Source organism: Meleagris gallopavo, chromosome 1 (genome assembly GCF_000146605.3).
Source record: "Meleagris gallopavo isolate NT-WF06-2002-E0010 breed Aviagen turkey brand Nicholas breeding stock chromosome 1, Turkey_5.1, whole genome shotgun sequence".
Lineage (NCBI taxonomy): Eukaryota > Metazoa > Chordata > Aves > Galliformes > Phasianidae > Meleagris > Meleagris gallopavo.
This window is the reverse complement of record NC_015011.2, coordinates 46,092,461-46,116,132: the sequence shown is the minus strand read 5'-3', so window position 1 is coordinate 46,116,132 and position 23,672 is coordinate 46,092,461. Positions and strand designations below refer to the sequence as shown.

At 36.2% G+C, this 23,672-nt stretch overlaps 1 protein-coding gene across 7 annotated transcripts in view; it reads right to left on the bottom strand.

Annotated features, from left to right (window-relative positions):
• Window positions 1-23,672, bottom strand: part of CNOT4 (CCR4-NOT transcription complex subunit 4) — a 39,776-nt gene that overhangs the window by 11,910 nt on the left and 4,194 nt on the right. For 2 of the 7 annotated variants that reach the window (XM_010709574.2, XM_010709597.2), the window contains exons 2-10: window positions 19,915-20,112; window positions 17,326-17,412; window positions 16,720-16,821; window positions 15,818-15,943; window positions 12,079-12,212; window positions 8,481-8,636; window positions 5,849-5,906; window positions 5,330-5,579; window positions 3,224-3,721 (exon numbers count right to left, since the gene is read on the bottom strand). In XM_010709574.2, the coding sequence (XP_010707876.1) occupies window positions 3,224-3,721; window positions 5,330-5,579; window positions 5,849-5,906; window positions 8,481-8,636; window positions 12,079-12,212; window positions 15,818-15,943; window positions 16,720-16,821; window positions 17,326-17,412; window positions 19,915-20,112 (1,609 nt within the window). The remainder of the gene's footprint in view (window positions 1-3,223; window positions 3,722-5,329; window positions 5,580-5,848; window positions 5,907-8,480; window positions 8,637-12,078; window positions 12,213-15,817; window positions 15,944-16,719; window positions 16,822-17,325; window positions 17,413-19,914; window positions 20,113-23,672) is intronic. The other 5 variants (XM_010709583.2, XM_010709605.2, XM_010709590.2 and 2 more) reach the window with 3 other exon arrangements.

Here is a 23,672-nt window from a genome sequence, read left to right as displayed (position 1 = left end):
CATCTATTTTGATGCAAAATCATATTTTTTGGGGGAGGGAGAGATTTAATTTGACTGAAACAGTCAAAAAGTTCCTTTAAAGACTGGGGACAGACACTTCTGATGAGCATGGCAAATGTCAAGTACAGTCAATTTTCTTTTAAAGTCAATTGTGTCATGGTGTTATTTCACCAGAAACAGTAGAATAAGATTAATAAATACTACTTCTGAGAAAGAGGCTATCAAATCCCACATAAATTATTTTTAAATGAGAACTTAGGAATACTAAGTAGGACCTGTGTCCCCCCATTTAAATCTATTGTGCTTCACAGAACAGAACTACTTGGACACGTGGAGGTATAAACACAGCACAGCTCTGATGTGAGACAAGACAAAAGACAGCTTTAGAATATTACTTAGAACATGCCAAATGTGAATACTCATGTCTACGTAAGGTAGAAGCAGCAGGAGTTCAGAAAACATTGTTTTCATACAAGCTCCAAAAACACAAATATACGTAAATGAAGTCAACTGAATTTGGGATTTAAAATCTAGCTAACTTCAAGATGAGGTTTTAAGACGAGTTTAAAAGCTTCTTGTTTTCCTCTTGTGTGAAAACAAGAAAAGGGCTGGTTAACTACAGCAGGCAAAGTAGTCAGATGATGCACAGAAAAAAACGTTCTCCATTATTTGAATGACAGGTCAAGTATAACTTGCTTCAGAAATCTGTCAAAGTTGCATGTTTCCTAAGAAGTTGGGAATCTCTGCTAGAGAAAAACTTTAAGTTTTGCTTACACTTGGTTTCTTTTGCTGTTACAGCTGCAACAGCCAACTTGATGACATTTTCTAAAACACCCTAATACAGACTAGGAAGAAACCTAACAAGAGGAGCTTCAAGTGTATTACAATTAATCTCTCCATACCACTGAATGGATATAACAATACACGTGGCCTTTTTAGGTCAGCTAGAGCCTGTTACAAATCACTATTAAAGTCCTGTTTTGGTGGTTTCTTTATTGATTTACAATTTCCCTCCCTGTAAGCCCATCAAGTAGGTGAATCTGTAAATCAAATAGGGAAACCTAGCGAAGTCCTACAATTACATACCTGCTGCTGATAGATTAAAAGCAAGCATAAGACATTGGTATTATTCTTTCAAAAAAAGTATTTGTTGAGAAGCTTGTACACTAAATACAGATTTGAAGCTAAAATTCATAAATTGGAAACTATCAAGTCAGTATATCAAAACATGGGCACCTCCTGATTTTCGAATTACCTGCATTTCTGAAGCAGTTAGAATCACTGCAGGAAATCCAATGTACTGCATGCTATACGAACAACACAAGCACCAACTAGCAAGCAACACCAGATTGACTTGAGACTTCCGACAACATGAAAAAAAGCAGCAAATGTGTTTGCATAGACTTTTTTCAAGTTACAACAGAACTAACACGAAGATTAGCTGAGGAGCATTTGCACAGCAGCAACTGGTGCTAACCATAAACTAGGCAACAGTATTAACAAAAGCCTAAAACCAATACAAAGGAACTATCCATAGAGACTACAGCAGATGTTTGTTTTCCGTTCTTAGCACTGTAACTGCCAAAGATAGAGAAATCAATTGGATCTAATTTTGTTGCATACAAAAAAAGGATACATTTAAAGTATCATTTCTGTTGCCTTAAAACATACAGTGAAAGCATATGAAATGGGCTGCGTGTAGCAAACAGGAACACAACTGGCTCCTCAAGGATCTACAAAGAAATCCACTTTCCAACTGCTAAAATGAATTCAAATAATGCAATTTAAAGAACACTTTTTGCAAACTTAGAAATAACCTGTACTGAAACAGATCATTTTCCAATACTGAATGCTTTTCCCCACCCTCCTACTCCACAATACAGTATTGTTACTAACCCCGTGATTAGCAAGTTTTAGAACTTTGAGATGAAGTCAAAACTTTGGCTTGTAACGTTTTTCCAAGTTCTTTAGAGTTTAGAGAGAAACAACTTCTGCTCCTAGAAACACTACATTTTAACTCCATATAGGAAAAAAAACAACTCCTCTCCCACCATTTCAATGCAGCCAATAACAGTATTTTTTGTTTAAAACCTTTGTCACTGCCAGCATAAAGACTTTTGAACTACTTGCATTTGTCCTCTGGACTAAATGGTTATATTACAATCAGTTGAAGGACCCTTGCACAGTACTGTAGCTTCAACAAGCCTCCAAAGAGGACAAAGAACAGAGAAACACAGCAAGAAACAGCACTTACATCAGAGCATCAAAACCAAGTAACTTCTTCTACATCACTATCTCACACTAGAGCTGATACTTCTCAAAATCCAACAACAACAAAAACCCACATCAGCAACATCTCAAGCAGCAGTTTTCCTTACCTCAAGGCTAGGAAGAGCTTACAGAGTTTCTACCTGTAGCTTATTATGAAACTAACATTTTTTTTCCATAGTAGGAAAAGAGAATTTACATGGGCCAAGGTATGTAGTAACTGTGGAAGCGATTTTAAAAGTTCACTTCTGGCATTTGATCAGAACAATGATTGTTCCTTAGCTGTAATGCTTACTGTAAGAGCCTATTAATTCACTCAGATCAGCCTGGAATGGTGTGACTGTGCATTTATTTATTCCAACATCAGGGCCCTCACAACCAGGACGAATTCTCTTACACACATTGCAAGCATCCGATCAGCGAAAGATTATCACAACATGAAGGCCATCTGAAGCACAGGAATGAACAGCACTGAGTGTTTTATTATGCAGTCACTTGGTTGTGCGCAAGAGGGAACAACCCCAGCCAAGACATCAGGCACTAATTACCATTACAATTTTTTTTCAATTTTAGGAACTCTGATCAGCACCTGCATGTCAACATGAAAGTCACAATGCACTTTCAGGGCCTATATTACTAATCTTAAGAAAAGCCCAGTCTGGCAAAACTGAAGAACCAAAATACCAATCTGCTTAGGCACAAAATTAAACGGGCACAGAATACTCCACCTTCCTTATAAAGCTCAATGTTACAAGGCTAAACGTCCACTTTAAAAAAACACATGGAAAGGGCATATTTAAAATGATGTTCTCCCTCTCTTCATAAGCCTAGTATGACAGTTAAGAGATACAGTTCTACCACTTGCAGCTGGCTATTTCTTTTTCCTGTCCTGACTCAGAGCTCTAAGCTGAAAGCATGAAATAAATCACATTCACGGCTGTCCTGATTCACCTACCTGATATAGCGATCCCTCCCAGACCTGTGCTGTGTTGTGGTTGGAGATTCAAGTCCAAGAAATTACTATTTGAGGTGGGATTTGCTGTGTGGTTCAAGTGCATGATGCTATTGCGTGGAAAGGCCATCCAAGGATAGCGAGCTGCTTGGCCTGGAAAACTGAAGGAGTTGTAAACTGCTCGATGTTGTTGAAACTGTGGGAACCTCTGTGGCATGACTGGAAAGGTGCTACTGAGAGAGTTGGCATTTGCGGGTGCAGCAGGATGCAGAAATCCAGAGCCTGGCCCTTTGGCAGTTGTAGTGTGTGGGGAAGGGTTCTGAAGAGATGTGGGCGAGAGGGAAGGTTGGTCTTGAACTGACAGTTCCTTCTCAATCAGGTCTGCTAAGGCTTTACGGGTGACGTCAAAGGGGTCAAACCCTAAGTCGTCCTCTTGCTGTTTGGAGGAACCAAACCCAAAAGCCGCTTGCCAGTCTGTGGAGGAAGATACTGGTATAGTTTCTGTTGGAGGGGAATAAGATTTAGAACAAGGATTAGTAAGTACTTGCCCATAGAAAAATCTTAGCCTTAGCGTGTTTTACTGTTGTGAGTTTATCCTTCACGTAATATTTGTTTGTAAATTGCTCAAAGACAATATTCATCAGGAACTCCATTTTCAGACAAAAGAAATTTCTGCTTTAGTTGAAGCAGTGGAACTAAAAAGCAGTGGTTTTACTGCAGAATTCCTTCAATTGCATAAAAGCTATTGTCAAATAAGTATTTTTCAAGAAAAGCAGAGTAGAAAGAGACCAATGAACATTATAATGTTATATAACATTATACTTAGCATCTAGTTACTGTAGGGATGTGTAACCAGAGTTTAAAGTTGCTCAATATTTTGTTTAAAGTATTAATGCTGTGCAAGAAACTGGGTGGGAGGACATAAGGTGGAGAGGGGTATTCTCTCACAGATACTTTTGAATAGTGGTTAAAAAAGAAAAAATGTCTACTACTATTGAAAAACAAGCCAAAGTCTTAAGTGTGCACTTTGTTTAATCAAGGGAAATAAGGCACTGCATTACAAGATACTATTAAATATTCTTAAGCAGCATTGCAGAGTCTTCTCTGAATTTTCAATTGGCACTTATTTCCTTATACCGCTTAAATTTTTTAGTTCAGGTTTAGAGCATGCCATTCCTATTGTCAGAATATTTCTCCTTAAAACTACACTGAAGAAAGCAAAGTTCAAGGAGGCAGCATCACTTACATTAACTCCCTCTGCTGGTAGGGAACCTAGACTGCTGTTTAAGCCTAGTGTCCTCTCAAAAAGAGTACCTACAACTCCATTTCCAGAAAAAAAAAAGACAAATTCCCTGCCCTTCACATTTTTACTGTAATAGCAATAATATATTTTTATTAATTATGGAAAAAAAATTCAGCTACTTGGAAGCTCTCTCCCACTGCTACTTAATCTTCACACTATTGTGTGTATAGTATAGTAACAGCATGTTATTTTCTTGATATTATTATTTAAAAGTATTTCCCAAAAGGGAGAGAAACATTAAAAGATTAGCCACTAAGCTACCAGATATAAAAGTATTACTACATTCTATTTATCATTCTTATTTCATTTAATTTTCTACCACATCTCAGATTTCTAATTTGAGAACTTGAAAATACTGTTAACCATTCCCAAGACTGTATCAGTACACCTAGTACATCTAAAAAGATGCTTCACTTAAGTGGTATTTTATGCCTTCCAATTACTGCCGTTAATGGTACTTTTATCTTTTCTGAATATATATAATCTCACTTCAGAAAGATTATTCATCTTCAGATAACTATGCAGGATACCTAAGAAAATTTGGAATTCTGCTGCGCAGAAGTAGGCAAATGGCTAAGAAAAACAGCAAATGCTCAGGTTACTTAGCCATGCAGTTGGAAAACTCTAAGAGTTTCTTTCAGAAGAAAGTTTGTCAATGCAATTCATTTGTACTGTTGTGAAACCATGATAAACATCTGTTAATCAAAGAGAGTGATATAAAATATACCCCAGTGTTCAGTTTTAGACATCAGTTGCAAAAGCAAGCAATACACAGCAGTGTAAGCTGGGTGCAGAGCTGTGCCTACCTGATGTGAAGAGGCTCTGTGGTTCTGGTGCTGTAGGCCAGTCATTTGAAGTCTGTGGAGAGCTGGGGAACGGAGGAAGCCCACTGGGGATGGGGTTAGGGTGCCGGAAGTTGTCAGAGAAGAGTGACTGTGATTCTGTTACAGCTCCTTCAAAAGGAGACCGCGCACTGTGGTTAGATGAACTGATGGGTATGGCTGGATTGGGTTTTGTTAAACCAGGTGGTGGTGAAGGTGTGTCGCTGTTTGTTATCTACAGGCAAAGGAGAAAAACAATTAGGTCATGAGAGTTTATGTATATTCTTCACTAACAGTTGAAAATTCTTCTCAAAATTTCCAGCTGCTTTTTGTTTAGTTATATCATTCAGTATGATTTTTAACATTAAGCAATTTAGCAGTAGCACGTTTTAGTTTTATTTAAAATTACACTATACTTCAGAAAGTATTTGCCTCTCATAACATAAACTGCACCAAACCAAACAAACTCAATTCATGTGTTCACAGGATCTATCTTTGTCTTACCTGTTGGGAGCTGTCACCGTTTCCTATACTGAGGGAATCTGAAGGTTTGTCGATAGGGCTGCAGAAGTGGGAAGGGAAAGAGTCAGTAAGTCACTCAAGTATTTAATGTGAATATCAACGTTTGATTTTGTAGTGATAGAAAAGCTTTGAAGTAAACCAAAATTAAATTGGAGGAGTTAAGAAGAAAAAAGTCGACTCTTTGAGACTAGTTGTAAACATTCCAATTATTTGCCATATAACATTTCTTCCCATGACTCTCCACTCTGCTTGTGGAGTATCCTGTTATGGGACAAAAGAAAAGTTATAAATGTCTTCATAGTAACTCTGCCACTCCAAAAAACCCAAAAACTTATGTTCTATAGCAGCATTCCATTTGTGATAAGTTCTATCTCCTTTATGACTGGAGTAAAACTCAGGAACAGATTTGTTTTCTAAATTCCGAAGTTTCCAGTTCCCATATAAATCCTAAATAAATCTAGGGAAAGAAGGGATTAAATTAACTACTTAATCCTGGTGTTAAGACAAGCTTCCCATCAGCCTCGAAGCTTTATCTAATAAAAATTAGTTCCAAGGTGAGAAAATTGATTTTTTTATGACAGAAAGCAAAAAATGCAGGAAAATATAACAAAAATTGTCAATAAATGTAAAAAGAAGAGAAGGTACAGCAGAAAGTCACCTCAGAATGCTATTAACTGAGAATTAACATGACTCAGCTAAAATGGCACACCTTGGGATTCAAGATTTGACAGGCACTTGTGAACAGCCTTAATTATACTAAGTACCACAACAATGAATTTAAGCTCTAAGGCAGAGATTTTCATCTGAAAAATATTTTATCTGCTCTTAAGAGAATACACACGAGCATCTGACTGCATTGCCCCAAACACTAGTCCTACAGACAATAACCAGAGGTAAGATTCTTATGAACGTGACTAATTACAGGTGTAACCTGTTAGTGAAAAGTAAATATAAATATAGAAGTCATTTTAACTGGGTGCAGACTTCAGATTCTAGCTACACTTTGTTTTCAAACACTCCTTGCTCTGCTGGAAAGCATAACATTGCATAAAGCCACAAAGCAAAGTCCAAAACTCAAGAATCTGCTCCTCCACTCATATTTATTCGTCCCCTCCAAGAATAACTAGTCTAAAGTCAGTAGATTTAATTCTTCTCTATTCTAGAAAAATTGTATAAAAGCTACTCATCAATGAAAACAATTTGGGAGCAAAAGAACGCTGAACTGGTATCTCTGAATTGGTAATTGAAGGTCAAGTATTTACGATCACAAAAGAAAAATCAGAGGAATATTTGCAATCAAGTATTACTCCAGGAAAGACTTACTGGGGTACTTGGTGGTTGAAAACTATTTTTAAAAGTTCTTCCACTTCGAATAAACTCCCTTATTTTATTAATTTCTGAATACCTACAGCACAGAAGTTTGCTGTAGACTTCATTAATCAAATAAAGTTGATTGCAGAGCTCATGTGCCTGGTATATTTTCTCAAAGCCTTTGATAGGGAGTCACAAAATCACAGCTTAGAGCTATGCAACAGGCAACTGTTAATAGCAATACAGACGCAGAAAGACAATGATCATCATACTTGAACCTGCTTAAGAAGCCTTTAATTTTAAGACATGCTTCCAGACCCCAAGAATGAGCATGATTCATTACTGACTGGTCATAATATTTTACTTATATATACTACATTCTCTCCAGAAATTATGATGAAGAAGTTTCATGTTAATACTGAGATGCAACCATAGGATCTGTCCACATCTCAGCTGAATTGGTATTACATCTAAGAAGTAGCACTTACAGCAGCACTCAGTATCACCTCAATACAGGCTTAAAATGAAGATCAGCTGCCTAAACAACAGCACTACTTCTTGAAATATTGAGTATTTACCTTGTTATTTTCCCATTCAACCTTTGAATGGGCCCAAACAATCTGGTCCAGTAAAAAACTGGAACAGTATGATTTTAAGTGCAAGCAACGCTTGCGATAGGAGAAAACAATTCTATGCAAGGGAGACACCAAAATTAGGCAAAAAAATACAGGTCAATAATGAAGAAGTTATTGCAGGCAGGTGAATTACTTGCTTTGTACACAGAAGCCTCAGTTGAATGTGCTGTCTTATTGTTCCTGTTACTGATCAAAAAATCATGGAGTCATTACCTCTACGGTAGTGTTTTTGGAACACGTTACAGTGAAGAGATAACAAATAGTCAACCCTAATACTTAAGTTTCCTTCTCTTGAAGGTTTTTCTAGTATTAAATCTCCTGATGTACAGCAACTGACATGTTATATTTGTGGAATGGTTTTGCACAGAATTGAAGGGTTCAGTTTTGGCTGGGACCATGCATGGCTGCAGGCAGCTTTACAAGCTGTTGATGCCCTAATTATGCAGTTCACCTCAGCCCATACCTGTACCGTCACTGGCAATGCAAGAGTTCTCCTGCAGAGTCTGCCAATCAGCCTTTTTGACATGGGCTAAGCCAAGCTTGGCTTTCTGTGTCCTGATCAGGATTTGAATCCAGTTCTCCAACCACAGAGACTGGAGAATAATTCCCTCCACACCAATCAGTGAGAGAGAACAAGCTATCTGAAGTATAAAAGGCAGCACAATTACCCGAAATCTGAGTCTGCACCATCTGGAGTCATGTGTTCTGGGTCTGTGCCATTTTCTAATATAGGAGGCGTTTTCCTGTGTTCCATTGTTAAGCCGTTGGCTGATTTACTTGAACTCTGTAATGATGGCCAGGCATCTTTGTTATTACTGTTGGGTCTGGAAAAAGGCAAGAGTTAAAAAAAAAAAAAGAAGAGTTCAAGTTATGAAGAAAGTGTTTTAAAAATTGTAAGCACTGAGGAAATTAATCCTTGCGCCAGATAAACCACAAGTGCAGATTTATCTGGATACTAGAATTTAAATGGTGATGATTAAAAAAAAAAAATAGAGGGGTAGAGAAGGGAGAAAGAAAACTGGGCAGAACCCTCAGTTTTCTTCACTGAATAGATAACTGCACTGCCAATGCTGGAGTCTGAACATGTTCATTCAGGAAAAAAAAAAGTCCACTGACAGTTTCAAGTATCCAGACCTATGTATACCTCATTTGGAGTTACCGGCTTTATCCTATAAGTATTTTAAGTCATTTAAATCATTAACTAAACCATTTTTAAGAAAAAAACTTCTACATCCCAGGATCTATCAAGCCTGGCTCAGATTAAGTTTATGTTTTATTTCTGCACAAGAGTCCACAGCATTGCTAATGGACCATGAGACTAGTCAGATGAACATTTTTCATTCAAGTTACTGCTCATTTCCCCTCCAGTTTAAAGCTATAATTACTTCTCAAACAAAGACCTATTAAGTTCTATTTCAGAGAGCACATTCAATCTGAAAATTTTAGAAGACTCAAAGCCAAGAGTATCACTGAAAATAGTTATATTTTATACAAATTAAAGTACTCTGGAATATCATCTATAAACAAATGCATTCGAGTACACTGTCATCCAAAAAAACTATAACAACCCAAAGTCTCAATATGAGAGGTTTATCTTTACATTCTCCACTTTTCTTCCCATTAGCTTCAGCTTTTCATTTGTTTCAATTATTATGCTACTTTTAGTGCCCAAGTACTGCAGTTCAACTGCTGTTTTTGTAACTAAAAAGCTATCAAAAAATGTATTTTCTAATGTATGTAATAAAAAAATGTAATTTCTAAATGTTTCTTCCACTGCCCCCTTCATTAATGTTCTTAATATATGGTCCAACACCTACTCTACATATCTGGATCAACTTAATAAGTTGACAGTCAATCTGGAGATTCCCATAGCTGTTCATAGCTGTTTCATTCAGTTAGGACTGGTATTAGTAGCTAACCTCAAATGCCTATTAGCATTTAAAGATTTGCTACTCCACTTGTACCCTTTCTCACATACCTATCCAACATGCATGCAGATGAGACTCTTAACCAATTTACATATCTCATCCTTGCTTTGTACACATTTGAAAGAGAGATAGCAAGTTGATCGGATATTGAGCAATGAAGACAACCTATACGTCCTTGTAGTAATTTAATATTGTCTCAAAATGACCCACTCACAAAGGTGAGTCATAAATCTAGATATAACAAGACTAAATCCATTAATAGACTTCAAATACACTTATGTTCGCTACAACATAGTCACCTCCATATACAACTTGAAAATGTCACAGTAAAAATCAGTTTTGCAACCAAAATGAGAAGTTAACAGCCTTATGTGGCATTTTGTACGTGCTCTTGTTGTTGTTTTTTTCTTTTATGTTCAAAATCATATGCTTCCAAAAGCCTTCTCTAAAAGACCAGTAAGTGCCTAACAAGTGTTTTTTCCTCTTCCAGCAAATGAAAACATTTGTTTCAGTTCTTAGGGGAAAAGTCATTAGGAAAAAAAAATTCAGAGTAGGAACTTTGAAATAAGAACAGAATTTTGAAAAAGCATTTCTGCAGAGTTTAAGAAATGCTGTCTTCCCTATTATTATTTATAAATATCCATCTAGTATTCAGAAGCCAACTACTGTTTTTTTCCTAAGTGAAAGAAATCAGCATGCCAGAAACATGACTGACACAGAATTGTCAGAAGCTCTGATAAACGGGCAGATCATATTAGTGAATCAAAACAAAGAAGAACATGACTAGGTACAAAGTTGTAAAGAACAAAACATTTACCAGCTCACAAGCTAAATACTGTACTGATAAGACAGGATTTTAAGAAAACAGTTAAAAATCCCAGCTGCAAGAAGAAACATACTTTGCAACTCACAAGATGGTGCCTAGTCATTAGGAAAGATCAGATTCTGTACGATGATGCTGTTCAGGTAAAAACAGAAATCAACTCCAGATTACTTGTTCCCTTTAGAGAAACATGCCATTTCTTTCCTCAGAAGTGCTAAAAATTTTAGCATTGGTCATGCTCCAATTTATACTTGCTACTCAAAGGCTTAAACTTGCTGCTGTTTAAGATGGAGCATTCTCTCATATCTGGTACCACTTATCTTCATTCGTCTTGCTTGGATCTAATTAGGTGCCAGATTATTATTATTTTATGTTCAAAGTCTGAACTAATCAATGCACAAGCAATGGAGGAAGCAGTACGTTTGCTTTCTTTGCTACACTCTTCCTTTCAAGTCAATACTGAACCAATGCACAAGAAATAAAAAGATGTAACGAATCCTTGAGAAAAGATCAAATTGGAAGCCTGACCACTTGCAGTCAAAGAGTGCATGACACTTCCTGTAGAGGTTCAAGAAGATAATTCCAGCATATCACTTGGTATGCCAATTCTCAGAATTGTATTCTGTGGATTGAAGCTCCACTGACATCATTTTAGATACACAGTGCTACCTTTCTTGCTTTCAACTGTTCTGTATTAATGTTACCAGCAGCAAACCATCTGAAAATTCAGTGGATAAATTGATCCACAACACAAAACACAATCAAGGCCACGGTGCACATGAAGTGCAATTTAAGTTTTACATTTCACCCTACCAGTGTCATTATGAGAATCCTATTATGAGAATCCTACAAAAAGGAGGAGAGGAATTTATTAATAGCTTCTATCTTAAATATAAGATTTGAGCAGATAATTCGTAGGAGGACTGACAACCTTAGACTTTCATTCACATTTGTATGACTGTGCTCATATCAGAAATCTTTTCATAACTTAATGAATAAAAACCTACTGCAACAGAACAAAACAGCAGTAAGTGCTATTTTGTGATTAAAACAATGAAAATAATTCTCGTGAACTTCCGGATTCCTAGGTTTTTATACTTAAAACAAGAACTGCGCTCAAAGTCATGCTACGAAGACAAACTAAGAAAAGCATATCAAGACACTAGGCTGTCTGTTGTACAACTAGACTGCATTCATATATCAAACACTTTACCAAGAAAGTTAACATCTGTTGTTTAATTACTACAATATATATTTATGAAAATATGAAAGATCTTTAAGAATAAGAAAGCCTCACTTGGAAATACTGATCCAAAAGCACACTTGATAGAAATGAGTATTAGAACAAAGCATTGCACAGGCCTCTAACTTCAGAGAGAGGAACGTTACCTAAATTTTTCACATAATGCACACTGAAAAGAGCGGGCTATTTAAGGAATGTAAGAGGAACAAGAATGTCTTCTGTGGAGTAACTGGTAACAAAACATTGCCAAGTAGTGCAGCATCAGTACTTACGCATCGTACCTCTGCAGTGCTGTCACTTTGTTCTTGTTCTTGTCAACTGTACCCGTAGATAACTGAAGAAAGTTGGGGTTTAGTTTGTATAGTTCTTGCAGTAGTTTCTGTTCATATTCTTGGTGCTTACCCGCCTACAAGGCAAGAGGAACGTGCAATGAATGAACACTAATTTCACATATTTATATACATCCCAAAACTTAGTAATTGAGCTGTATCAGCTTAAGAGGTCACCATGACAGACTCAAAAAGTGTTTCTTTACCTCAGTACTGACATGATGCCAGCAAATCTAAAGCTTGCCTAGAAATAACTCAGATGAATTTAGCCAGTTTTTTTTTTTTTTTATACACATACACATATACATACACACACACACACTTTTTTTTTTTGCTTCTAAGGCAGAAAAATAGTTGCAATCTTGTTAAAACTTACTCTTCCATTCTGATAACAAGCTTCACTATATAAACTCAACATCATAAATAGCTTAATCTCAAAGATTACAGTCTGCATTCTACATATTGACTATACCAATCTTATCAGAAGACAGAGTGAGCAAAATCAAAGCTTGTTTCCAGTCAGAAGTTCCCCTACATAAGCCATTCTATACAGGCTTAATAAAAAAAAAAAACACAAACACACTGAGGTGATACAAATGTTACCTAACATGTGACAAGGAGCATGCAAGCAGTAAATGAAAAATCATTCCGCCTAGTAATTGAAGAATTTAATTATTTTAACTGAAATAATTGAGAACATTTTCTTGCTTTCAGAAATTGAGGACTGATCCCATGTCAGAATGCTAAGCCTGGCGAGTGAGAGTATTTTTCAGTATAGCTTATCTATAATGTTGTGCTAAAATACTTAAATACTATTTGCAAGTTAAGTATTTTAATAATTTGAATCAATATGCAAAATTGAACAGTTAAGTCAATAGCTCTTATCTACAGGCTTCAGATATTAAGAGATGTCCTTCAGCAAGAGAGTAAGTGTCAAGATTAAGACCTTTTGAATCTTAAGTCTCAAAACAAGAGTTACCTACGGAATCCTCAAAATGGATTTGAAGGCTCTCAAACTACATGTACAATCAAAAAAAAATCAACCTGTACATTACTTAATCCATTCTTTTATAAAAGTTTTGTTGGGATATGAATGGAAGTGAGAGTACTGGCAATATGGACATTGTCCTAGAGAAACACTATAGCTTACAAAAATGCTATTCCTTTTTCTCTGCCTCCAAAAATTAAGCAGGGAAATTTACATTTTAAACAAGATTCAAAACAACAAAAATCCCACACACAAAACCTAACAAAACAGAAAGAAAATCCACATGCTAAATAGCTAACTTTAACTTGTCTTTATGGGTGCTACTAGAAAGGCAATTCCATTCCCCATTCCAACTAAATCCTTCAAATCAGTCAAACATTACTTAATATCTCAATGTTTTTGGTACTCTATTTGGTTCTCTATTACAGATTGATTTTGAACATGTCTAAGATACACTACAAAAATTCCCAAAAGGTCATTGAAACACCTCATGCATGCATTCTTACCCATCTTTGTACTCATCTACACCCAAGCTACTATCTACAGTAAAGTAAGGATTTACTCTTAGAATGTGATTCATTTAAATATAATTTTTTTTTGATCCACTATACCCTAGAAATGCTTCTTTGGTCACCTGCTAAGAATACAATCTGTTACTACTCAGATGCATAGACCTACACTGTAAACGTTGAACAGCTGAGCAAGGAGAACCATTCACTGAGATCTCAGATTAACAGTTCAGTTGCAAGAGACTGAATTCTATCGCCAGTAATGTCAGGCCAGCCCTAAGCTCACTTGCTCATTACGTAAATGAAAGAAAGAATCAAGATTAAAATCCTACATAGAGGCTTCCAATAATGTTTTATTTATATGAACTAATGCAGAGGCCAAAACTATCATCTCTAACCCATCTAACCTAAATTGCCAAATTCACATTCAGAGACTTCCTGGAGTTCTACCAGTTCTTTTCAGTTCATCACAGTATTTAATTTTTTTATTATTATTTTTATTTTTATTTTTTTTTACAATTCTAGAACACAGCATATTCTTAGGTGACGATACCAAACTTCTTTGGGTAGTAAAATGCCACGTTGATAATATAGAACTCCAGAAGAAATCCACTATGCCAACAAACAGGCCAAAGAGTGCCAAAGATTCACCATGGAGACACGCCAGGTAGCACACTTGGGGAAAGTTCATCCAAAACTACACTTACATAGTATTGGCCCCTGAACTGGCCTTTAAAACCCAGAGATACTGAAAACACCGTCAATAGATTTGAAATCTCTAGCTCATTACACACTCATAATCAACCAGATCTGTGCTAGGCATCATAAGGAAAGATTCTGATGGAGGATCACAACATTTAGCTTTGCAGCCTTTGCATCATGAACATAATGCATCCAGTCTCTGCATCTCAACTACAACTCTTCTATAACTATAACTAACTATACAGAGAGTATAGAGAAGAACAATAAAAATTACCACTGAAAGGGAGAAACTGCTTTACCAATGTTTAGATGACCAGTTTAACACTACTAAAAAAAAAGTATTACTTTACAAAATAGATAGTGAAATTTTGGGACAAAGAGCTGTGGACATGATGGTATATGCAGGTTCAAAACAGATTAAATAAATTCACGACTGACAGCTCTATAAGAATCTAAAGAGTCTGTACACATGAGTGCACGTTTCTGTCTACTAACAGATGTAAGTGGTGGTAGAAATTCAGAAAAATTAACAGAGGAAGTTGCCTGGTTTGCAAGTTCTAGAAGCCTAGTTCTTATTCCTAATCACCTGAAAAGATATATAGAGCAAGAACTATTCATCTGTACAAGCAGGATATATTTTCTTGAATTAAAAATAAAATTTAAATTCTCAGAAATAATTACTATTTAAAAAATTGTTTAATATATATTCTTCCTTATTCTCTGCCTTAAATCAGTGTAGCACGCAACAACCACCTGTACACTAATGCTAACACAGTGTTGACCATCTGCTTCATGGACAGACCATACGTAAAAACTACAACACGGATGCATACTTAAGGTTGAATTTAAAATCTGTATCATAGCTCACACAGAGAGACAAACTCAAAAGACTTCAGAACATACCACTATTGAGAAATTAAGGCTATCCATTTACTTGCTTCTCTGCTTTAGATAAGCATTTCTTTGTCAATGTTGCCATAAAAAAAAACCACACGCGCTCTATTTTAGTTACCTTCAATGCTGTATGTTCAAATGGTTTTTATACCCTTCACAGGCTAACAGATGTAACACAATCCAGGTAATAGTCACATCACAACACAATAGTTAAGCCATGGTAACTGACCAAATACACAAAACCTATGCATGTATTAACCTCTTTCACAGAAATTTAAAATAACCTTACTTAACACTGATATGAAGAAAGAGCAAGCAGTAAACTCCATGTTATTTGAATTACGAATAGTTTATCTCAACCTTCCTCTCACCAATATTAAGTGAACTCAGCATTTAAAGGTAGCATGCAACACAGAATATAACTATTCACTACCAATAACTAATTGGTAAAGCATCTAAACATCATTTCTAACTCGGAACTCAATTCTATAACATTCTGCAGAACACTATATTATACAAAAATTGGACTAAATTAAATGCAAGAAAATACATGTGCCACATTTCATGCATTTCCTTTCATTATATTTACCTGCATTTCTTCTTTTGTGAAACTGGCTGCTTCATCTCCTAGCTCGTGTAGATACATACAGTCTGGCTTTGGACACTGCATATTTTTTAGAAAATAACTGCAGTATTTTGTTGTACCTAGTGATGCCTTAAGAAAGAGAAATCATTAGATAAATTAAGTACCAGAAGTTGAGGATACCATTAACAGTAGAAGAAAGAAATCCTGTATTTACAAAAAGTTTCTTTTAAAAATTTCAACACACTGTGTTTGTGATGCAGATAGACTAAGAAATCCATCTGCAAGAAATTCACGTGCTCAAGCATTAGACTGTTAGAATGTACTTCCATTTTCCTCAAAATAAATCTCAAAATAGCAGTCTCAGTAAATATCTGCATTCGTAAGAAGCTAAATTGAGGAAGTAGTTAGGAATTTGCATTGCATTCAACTGGTTAATATTTTATAACAGGATCAGGAAATGAAAGTTAACCAAAATTTTCTGTAGACACTAATTTGGCCAAGTTACCCTCTATATCCATTTACACAGATACCAAGAGGAAAAAATCCTACACTTCCACAGAACTTTTGAGAGGCTTTTCTTTTTTTCTAGACTACTTAAAATCATGTGATATCACAGCATGGATTTTAAGATGACTGTGCACACACCTTCACATTCCCACTGATTCTACGTGCAATATAAAGCAACTAAGTTCAGTAGGAAAAAAATAAATGCAAGTCTAAATAAGGAGTTTTTATGAAAATACAAAGCAACAAAGACAAACAAGAGTAGCCTTGATGACACAGTAAACTTTATACAGATAGCATGGTTCAAGAATGCAAGCCCATCCATACAAATAACGTTTTACAGGAAGTGATGATTTTAATGTAATAGCAAATAATGCATGAAAATGTAGAAATATTACTACCTTAAGTGTTCTGCCGTCTACCACCACATTATTGACACACTGTATGGCTCTAAGAGCATCTTCTGACCGGATGTAAGTTACATATGCACTGGCACTTGGACCCTAGAAAGAAAACAGGTCACATTTTTTTCTTCCTCATCAAACAGACCTGAACATTAAGTTGATCTTACAACAGCTCACTACAAAAATTGGTATATTCAAGGCCATACATTTTTGAAAATAAAAGTGACAAAAATGAGGGAAATAGAAATTTAGATGTGATGCATAAATAATAAACAACAGAATAAACATCAAAACATTTCTTAAAGTTACAAAAATACTTAGCAGAAGTGGTGTTTTGACCCCCAAATGGAGAATAGTGAATGAATGTGTTTCTGCTGCTTTTAAGGTTTTCATCCTATCTACCAATTTTTAATCTTTCTAATTATTCTGCATCTTGCAACTGAACTTTCAGACTGTTTGCACAGTAACTTATTCTATAACACTGTATTTTTTCCTTTTATTACTTTAACCTACTACCTAGTCAGAAATAGATCTCTACATTCACTCTGCACAAACGTATTTTCTCCAGAGGAATAGAAATGACAAGAGCCTCTACAAACTTACCTGTGAGCCTGCATATGATGTGCTGTTATTAATTACAACTTTATGTATTTTACCAAACTTCCCAAAATATTCTGGTCGTTTCAAAACCTACAAAAAGAAAAAGAAGTTAAAGTGCTATACTATTTATCAATAGTCTGCGTATCTGTGCAACTAGGAGCAGTACAGATGTGCTTTTTGTTAAAGTGGAAGAGAGCAAGTAGATGGAGTTTTGCTTCCCATAAGAGTCATAGTTATGGACAACACAGAGTGCACTGTTATAAAGCAAAGAACTTAAAGGAAGGATATTACGTTTTATCTTCTTCTGTTTTTTATTTTATTTTTAAATCCAGAGTATTCAAACCCTACTCTGGTGATGCGCATCTTGCTCTCCCTATTTTATAATCTGAGGAAAAATTCAAAATAATATTCACTTCAATCTTAAAATAATCACCTTGAATTTGCATTCAAACATATTAACTGCCAGGAACAAAATTCTGAATTCTGACTCATTTGCTCTACTCCAAAGAGAAAAAGTAAACCAATTAAAGTAGCCTTTTTGAAAACTAGACTAAGTATACAAAGACAGTATACAAGGGTTGCTCCAAAAGTAATGCCTCCTATTATTTTTTGTGTTGGCCCACAATGTCAGAGGCAGATGGTGGTGGTACGGCAACAGAGGTCAGACCTTCCCACCAACAGGCCATTACATTTTGTTGCCGTGCCACAGATGGCAGCAGAGAGGAGTCTGACAGAACAGTGCTTGATGTGGAAGCATCTGTGAATCAAAGGAGTAGAATTGAATTCTTTCATGAGAAACAAATTGCATTCATTGACATTCACTGATGCTTGGTGAATGCTTATGGAGACTACACAGTGAATGTGAGTGGTGGGTGGTGTGTTTCAGCAGTGGTAACAATGACTTGGAAGACAAGCCAGATTCCAGACAGCCACACAGAGCCATCACACCACAACATGAAGAGTGTCTCCATCAGTTCATCCATGTGCATCAGTTGTAAGTGGTGACTATGTTGAAAAATACTGTTTTGTAGCTGAGATTTTTTTCTATCAAGTAGTGTTATTGTACTCTTTGTATCTGTTGTAGTTTCCACGGAAATAAATAGGAAACTTTACTTTTAGAGGAGGAGACTCAGTCCTGGAAGAATTTCTTGAAGCATCTTATAGATTACATTCTTGATAATACAAGGCAGAATGGCCATCACAATTTACATGGGAGTGGACTCACCTGTACTCCCATTATGATGACCTACAGATCTATCTTCAGAAGCAGTAAATAGCAGCCAGTCTCCCCTTCCAACTCACATCTATTTGTATAGGAGTCAAAAATTTAAAGTAGATATGTATAATACTTTTTTTTTTTAGCCTCTTTCTTTCAAGCTGGGTTTCGTGGAAAACATGTCACTAGGTGCTGCAACATTCAGTACATACTCATTATCAGCTGGTATGTCAGTGAAAATACTGACCACTACAAAATCTAATAAACCCTATCACTTACTACACCAAAAAGCTAGTGTGAATCTGCCAAGGGTTAAAAACAAGTTTGTACACTATTTTCTAACTCCGAAATCTACTATCCTGGATAGAAGAAAATTTAATACATCTTTTAATCATAATAGCACTAAGCCAATGTCAACAGTGGTTTGCAAGTGCAAATAACTGGTTCCTGTGTTATTATCAAAATCACAGTGGTTTAAGAGGTATTTCTCTTCCCTTCGTATCTTTTTCTCCCTTCCACTATAAGCAGCTTTCTACTTGCTCTTCTCCAGTCTACCAAAACATAACATGTTCTCAGTCTCCTCACTTACACTGAGATTACTCCAGACAGTTTAGTCCGATCAGGTGAATACAAGTTGGCACAGTAGTTTCAAAGACATCTTATCCTGTAATAGACTATTTTCACATTCTAAGTTTAAGCTAGTTTTGATGACAGAGTAACGATCCTCTTTTCTGGGTCCTCCTCTTACTAATTTTTTCTTCAAATGACATGATCCTTACGTTCCTTCTAGGCATGCCTTAGCTGTTGGCTTTTTTCTTCTGTACTTAATAGTCTTGTCCTACCCTTATATTTTTTTTTATAATCTGACCTAGCTCCCATTTTAGAATAGGTTGTGCATGACAGAGCTGTGTACTGCCAGCAGATCCAGCATAATAAAACGAATAACAAAAAAAAAATCCTTAAGCTCATTTTCACTTAACAGGTTCTTTGTATTCCTTAAAAAGAGCAATTTCCTTAAAAAAAATAAAGCATCCGTATTCTCAAAAGCAGAAGACACAAATCACTTGTGAATTTATTCTCACAGAACTCTTTGAGCTCAAACATACCCTAAAAGATCATCCAGTCCCCGTTCATTGCAGGGGAGCTGGACATCTACAATTAGATCAGGCTGCTTGAAATCTGTTTAAGTTTGACCTTGAATATTCTGGAGTAGGAAGCTCAGTAGTTGCCTTAAGCAGGCCTCAGTCAGCATCAAGGAGCCTTTTGAAAGTTCTTTATTTAGTATCCAATAGACACAGACAAGAGTGCACAAGAATTCTCCCAGTAGTTTCTTGATAGCAAATTAAGAGCAAGATCAACAGATATTAAGTGGTTACCTCTGGGTCTGCTAGGCGCTGAGATAACCCTACCACGAAGACAAGATTCTTCTGTACAACCCGTACACTGGCCAAATGTTTGCGATTCTCTGATATCTTCTGTTTCCTCTCATTTTGTTTCTGTTTCTTTTCATTTTTTATCCTTTGCAGCTCTTCCTGGGAGAGTGGTTTGTACACTGCTGGATCTTCTGGATATGGCTAGATACAACAGATACAATTAAAAATAACCCATATAGGAGACAACATATTTGAAAGTCATTAATCCTGACATTCTGACACATACATTTCATTCCACCATCGGACCGTTCTGATTGTTATGCCCAACCATGAAAGTAGCATATTAAGTAAATATTGCAAATTTTCAGAAAGTACACTTATTTATGGGCATGATACTGATGAAAGCAAGAGCCACATTCTAACTGAGCTGCCTAGTCAATCTGGCAACATTAAAAGCAGCTGCAACATGACAGCCAACACATCCCATTAAGATTTCACTAACATTGCATAGTAACTAGAGTGAAAGTATTCTGCACATACAAATCATATTTAGTTGTCTGATGCACTCAAATCTGTATTAACAAACTTGAAGACTACAAGATAAGAAATTGAAGTATAAACATAATTTCAGTGACCCAAGACAACAGCAACACCATTACATGACTCCATCTTTACATATTACCTTCTCTGAGCAAAAAGACAGGTTTCAAAACAGTTAACTGCATACTGATTTGATAGCTTTTTTGCCATGCTTATTCATCAGTTTGAAACTTGGACTTTGTCTTCCCTGGACAAAGGTGCATTTCAAACCTTAAGATTATAATCTACAGACGACTTCTCAAACAGACACAACACTAGATTATAATTTCAAAGTTAACGACCAAAAAGAGAAAGGTCCTTGATATTACCTAGAAAGACTGCTGTATTCATGTAGAGTGTGCATCTATTGCTATAAAGGCAGTATTTTAGCCCAGTCATTTAGACTACAGTGCAGTCTTCTGTCCCAGACTACTACCCCAAGCCACCCATATTCCTTACTTGTCCCACTTATGAAGTTATATTTCATACTTAATGTACAAAGCAATGCTAAGGCGCAAAAGCAGGTGTATAGAACAAACTTCCAAGTGTTTCTAACACTGAAGAAATAATCAAAAAAGAAGAGTAGTACAGGATGTGTGTTCAGGTAAAGATTTGAGGCAAAGAACTTAAGCACAGCAGTATGCTGAGCCAAGCGCTTAGCCTGCACTACAATAACCAAAGATTCCAATCTCCAACAAAAAATGTGCTAACTTACCTAACTGCGCTCCACTAATACTAGAATACAAAACACTGTCATACTGTATGACCTACAGTGGCACATGAAAATAAGGTTTGGCTTCAACACATGTATTCTGATACTGAAAGAGCCACTCAGAAAATTCTTAGAACTGATAGTCTTCTGAGTACATCTCCAAACAAAACAAAGATCCACTTTCAAGTTTAGTAAGTCACAACTCTAGCATCTGAAGTGCACTATACTTGAGACAACATCTGAAAACACACTGTGGCCAACTTCAGTAGATGGTATTGCAAGTTTAAACATCAAGTTCTCTAGAACCTGTTTTTAATATCACAAAGGAATTTAAACTTGTACGATATCTAGTATTAATCAGAAGTACACACTTCAGTGCTTTGCATGAAAACATCATAAGGACTCCCATTATCCTTTAAGAACAATGCTTAAGATTGTACTGCTCTTCAAATTTATTCCATTCATAAGTAATGCTGAAAACTTAATGCAGATTTCACTTACTGAACATTTAGTGATCATATGACAATGAGTAAGGACCTATCTTAGTAATGTCATTTGAAACTAGCTATAGTCATGATTTTCTTGAGTTTTAACATTTACATATATATATATATAGATAGATATAGAATAATCCTATAGTATGCTTCACTTAAAGAACTTCTCAAAGTCTCAGAATAAAGGAGATATTGGTTTGTTCTGGGGAAGAGAAAGAGTGCTCAAAGAGATACAATTCAGTTACGATGATCAAGTTCAGATCAGGAATAGAAACAAGTGCACCAGTACAAGATGGAGTTCTGAAAATAAAATGGCTTGCCCTACAGTGAACAGTGTGGTATCATCTTGACAAATCAGATTTTTACAGATTAACTTCTTCCTCAAATCTCATACTAAACAAGGCAGGACTTACAAATATAATGCTGTCTGGTACTGTGCCTTCAGTAGGTTCTGTAAGACCCCCAAAGACCCAAGAAAAACACAGCAAATAGTGCCAGAGTCCACTGACTACTTTCTTGCCAGAGACAGTAGTATTATGAGCGTATCTTCAAACGAGAAGCATGGAGACAGTACATCCCTTCTCTGTACAGCAAACTGTTACCGGAAGTCCTCAACACAGGTCTGCAAACCTCCTGCATGTCTCAAGCATATGCTCAGGAGAGCATTTGTCCGTAATAAAAACAGTGCTTTGTATTTGTATGGGAGAGCATAGGAATTGCTGGGAGACGTGCAACTAAACAGCAGTGACTTCAAAATCAGAAAGTAGAAATGTCTTCTCAGCAGGTAGTACAAAATCACCAGAATAAGGATTTCAATCATTTGTAAGTAGCAGCAGTTTGCCACCATAGATAACCTGTTTGAGCAACAGATGATTAAGAGTTCTCACTAGACAGTGTGGTGCTGTATTGTACATGAAATGTTTCATATGTATCCTTATCACTTCTGTGACATTTAACACTTTTAAGGAACACAAACAGTTGGACATCTTGACTTGCAGGACCCGTAAATGAGTCTATGCACCTCTGGACTCAAGAGTGAATCAGAAACCCAAATCTAAGTGATAGATGACATAAAATGTGCAGAATGATGAGAGTTGAGTAATTTTATGCATTTAAGGACAAGCAAGCATAGCACCACCAGCATTTGAGAAGATCATTCTAAAAATTTTAAGTCCTAAGAATTCTGCAACTATAAATAATGACATAAACTCAGTCTACAAATAGGACAATAAATGATTTCATCTTCAGAGCGACTGCTTCTGAGAGTAAAGTTCATGAACTCAGGGGACAGTTCAATTACAGGCAGAATATAAACTGCAAATGCTGATGGGAAATAGCTCTGAAAGCCAAGCAAAGTGAACTGACTGTGAGGGTAATCTCACAATATCATTTCACCTGCCTTCTACTCTGTCCAACTCTACTAAACCAAAGGAGGACCATAGGTCCCCACAAGCTATCAGCCAGTAGAAGTGGCTATGCTACTAGATATGCCTAAAAAAACCAAATCAGCCTAAGTGAAGTACAAATCTATTTCTGTTTTGCATGGCATAAAACGAGGGGCTAGACGTTCCTAATGGCAAAGATGGTAGTTGTTTAACTTACTATCACTGATTCCTTAGATGGTAGAGAATTTTAGATCCAAACAAAGTAGCTACCTCAAATGTTATCAGCACTCATACACCTTCAGGACATTAAGAGATGTCAACATCGCTGATTTACTACCTAAATTTGACATCCTTCTCTTGAATTATACAAAAGCTCTTCAGCAAAACCAGTGAAAACCATCTGGACAAGATCTGCCAAGATGGATAATGACCCGACTGTTTATACTATCTACAAGTTGCTGGTAGACCTACAAGAACTTCAAAAGTTCAAATTTCTCTTCTGAAGTCTCATTTCTTTTAGCAGAGATGGCCCTTGATGAATTCTTAGTCTTCCTCACTAAGTTTGTCTCGTTCTTTTTTTTTTTTTTTTCT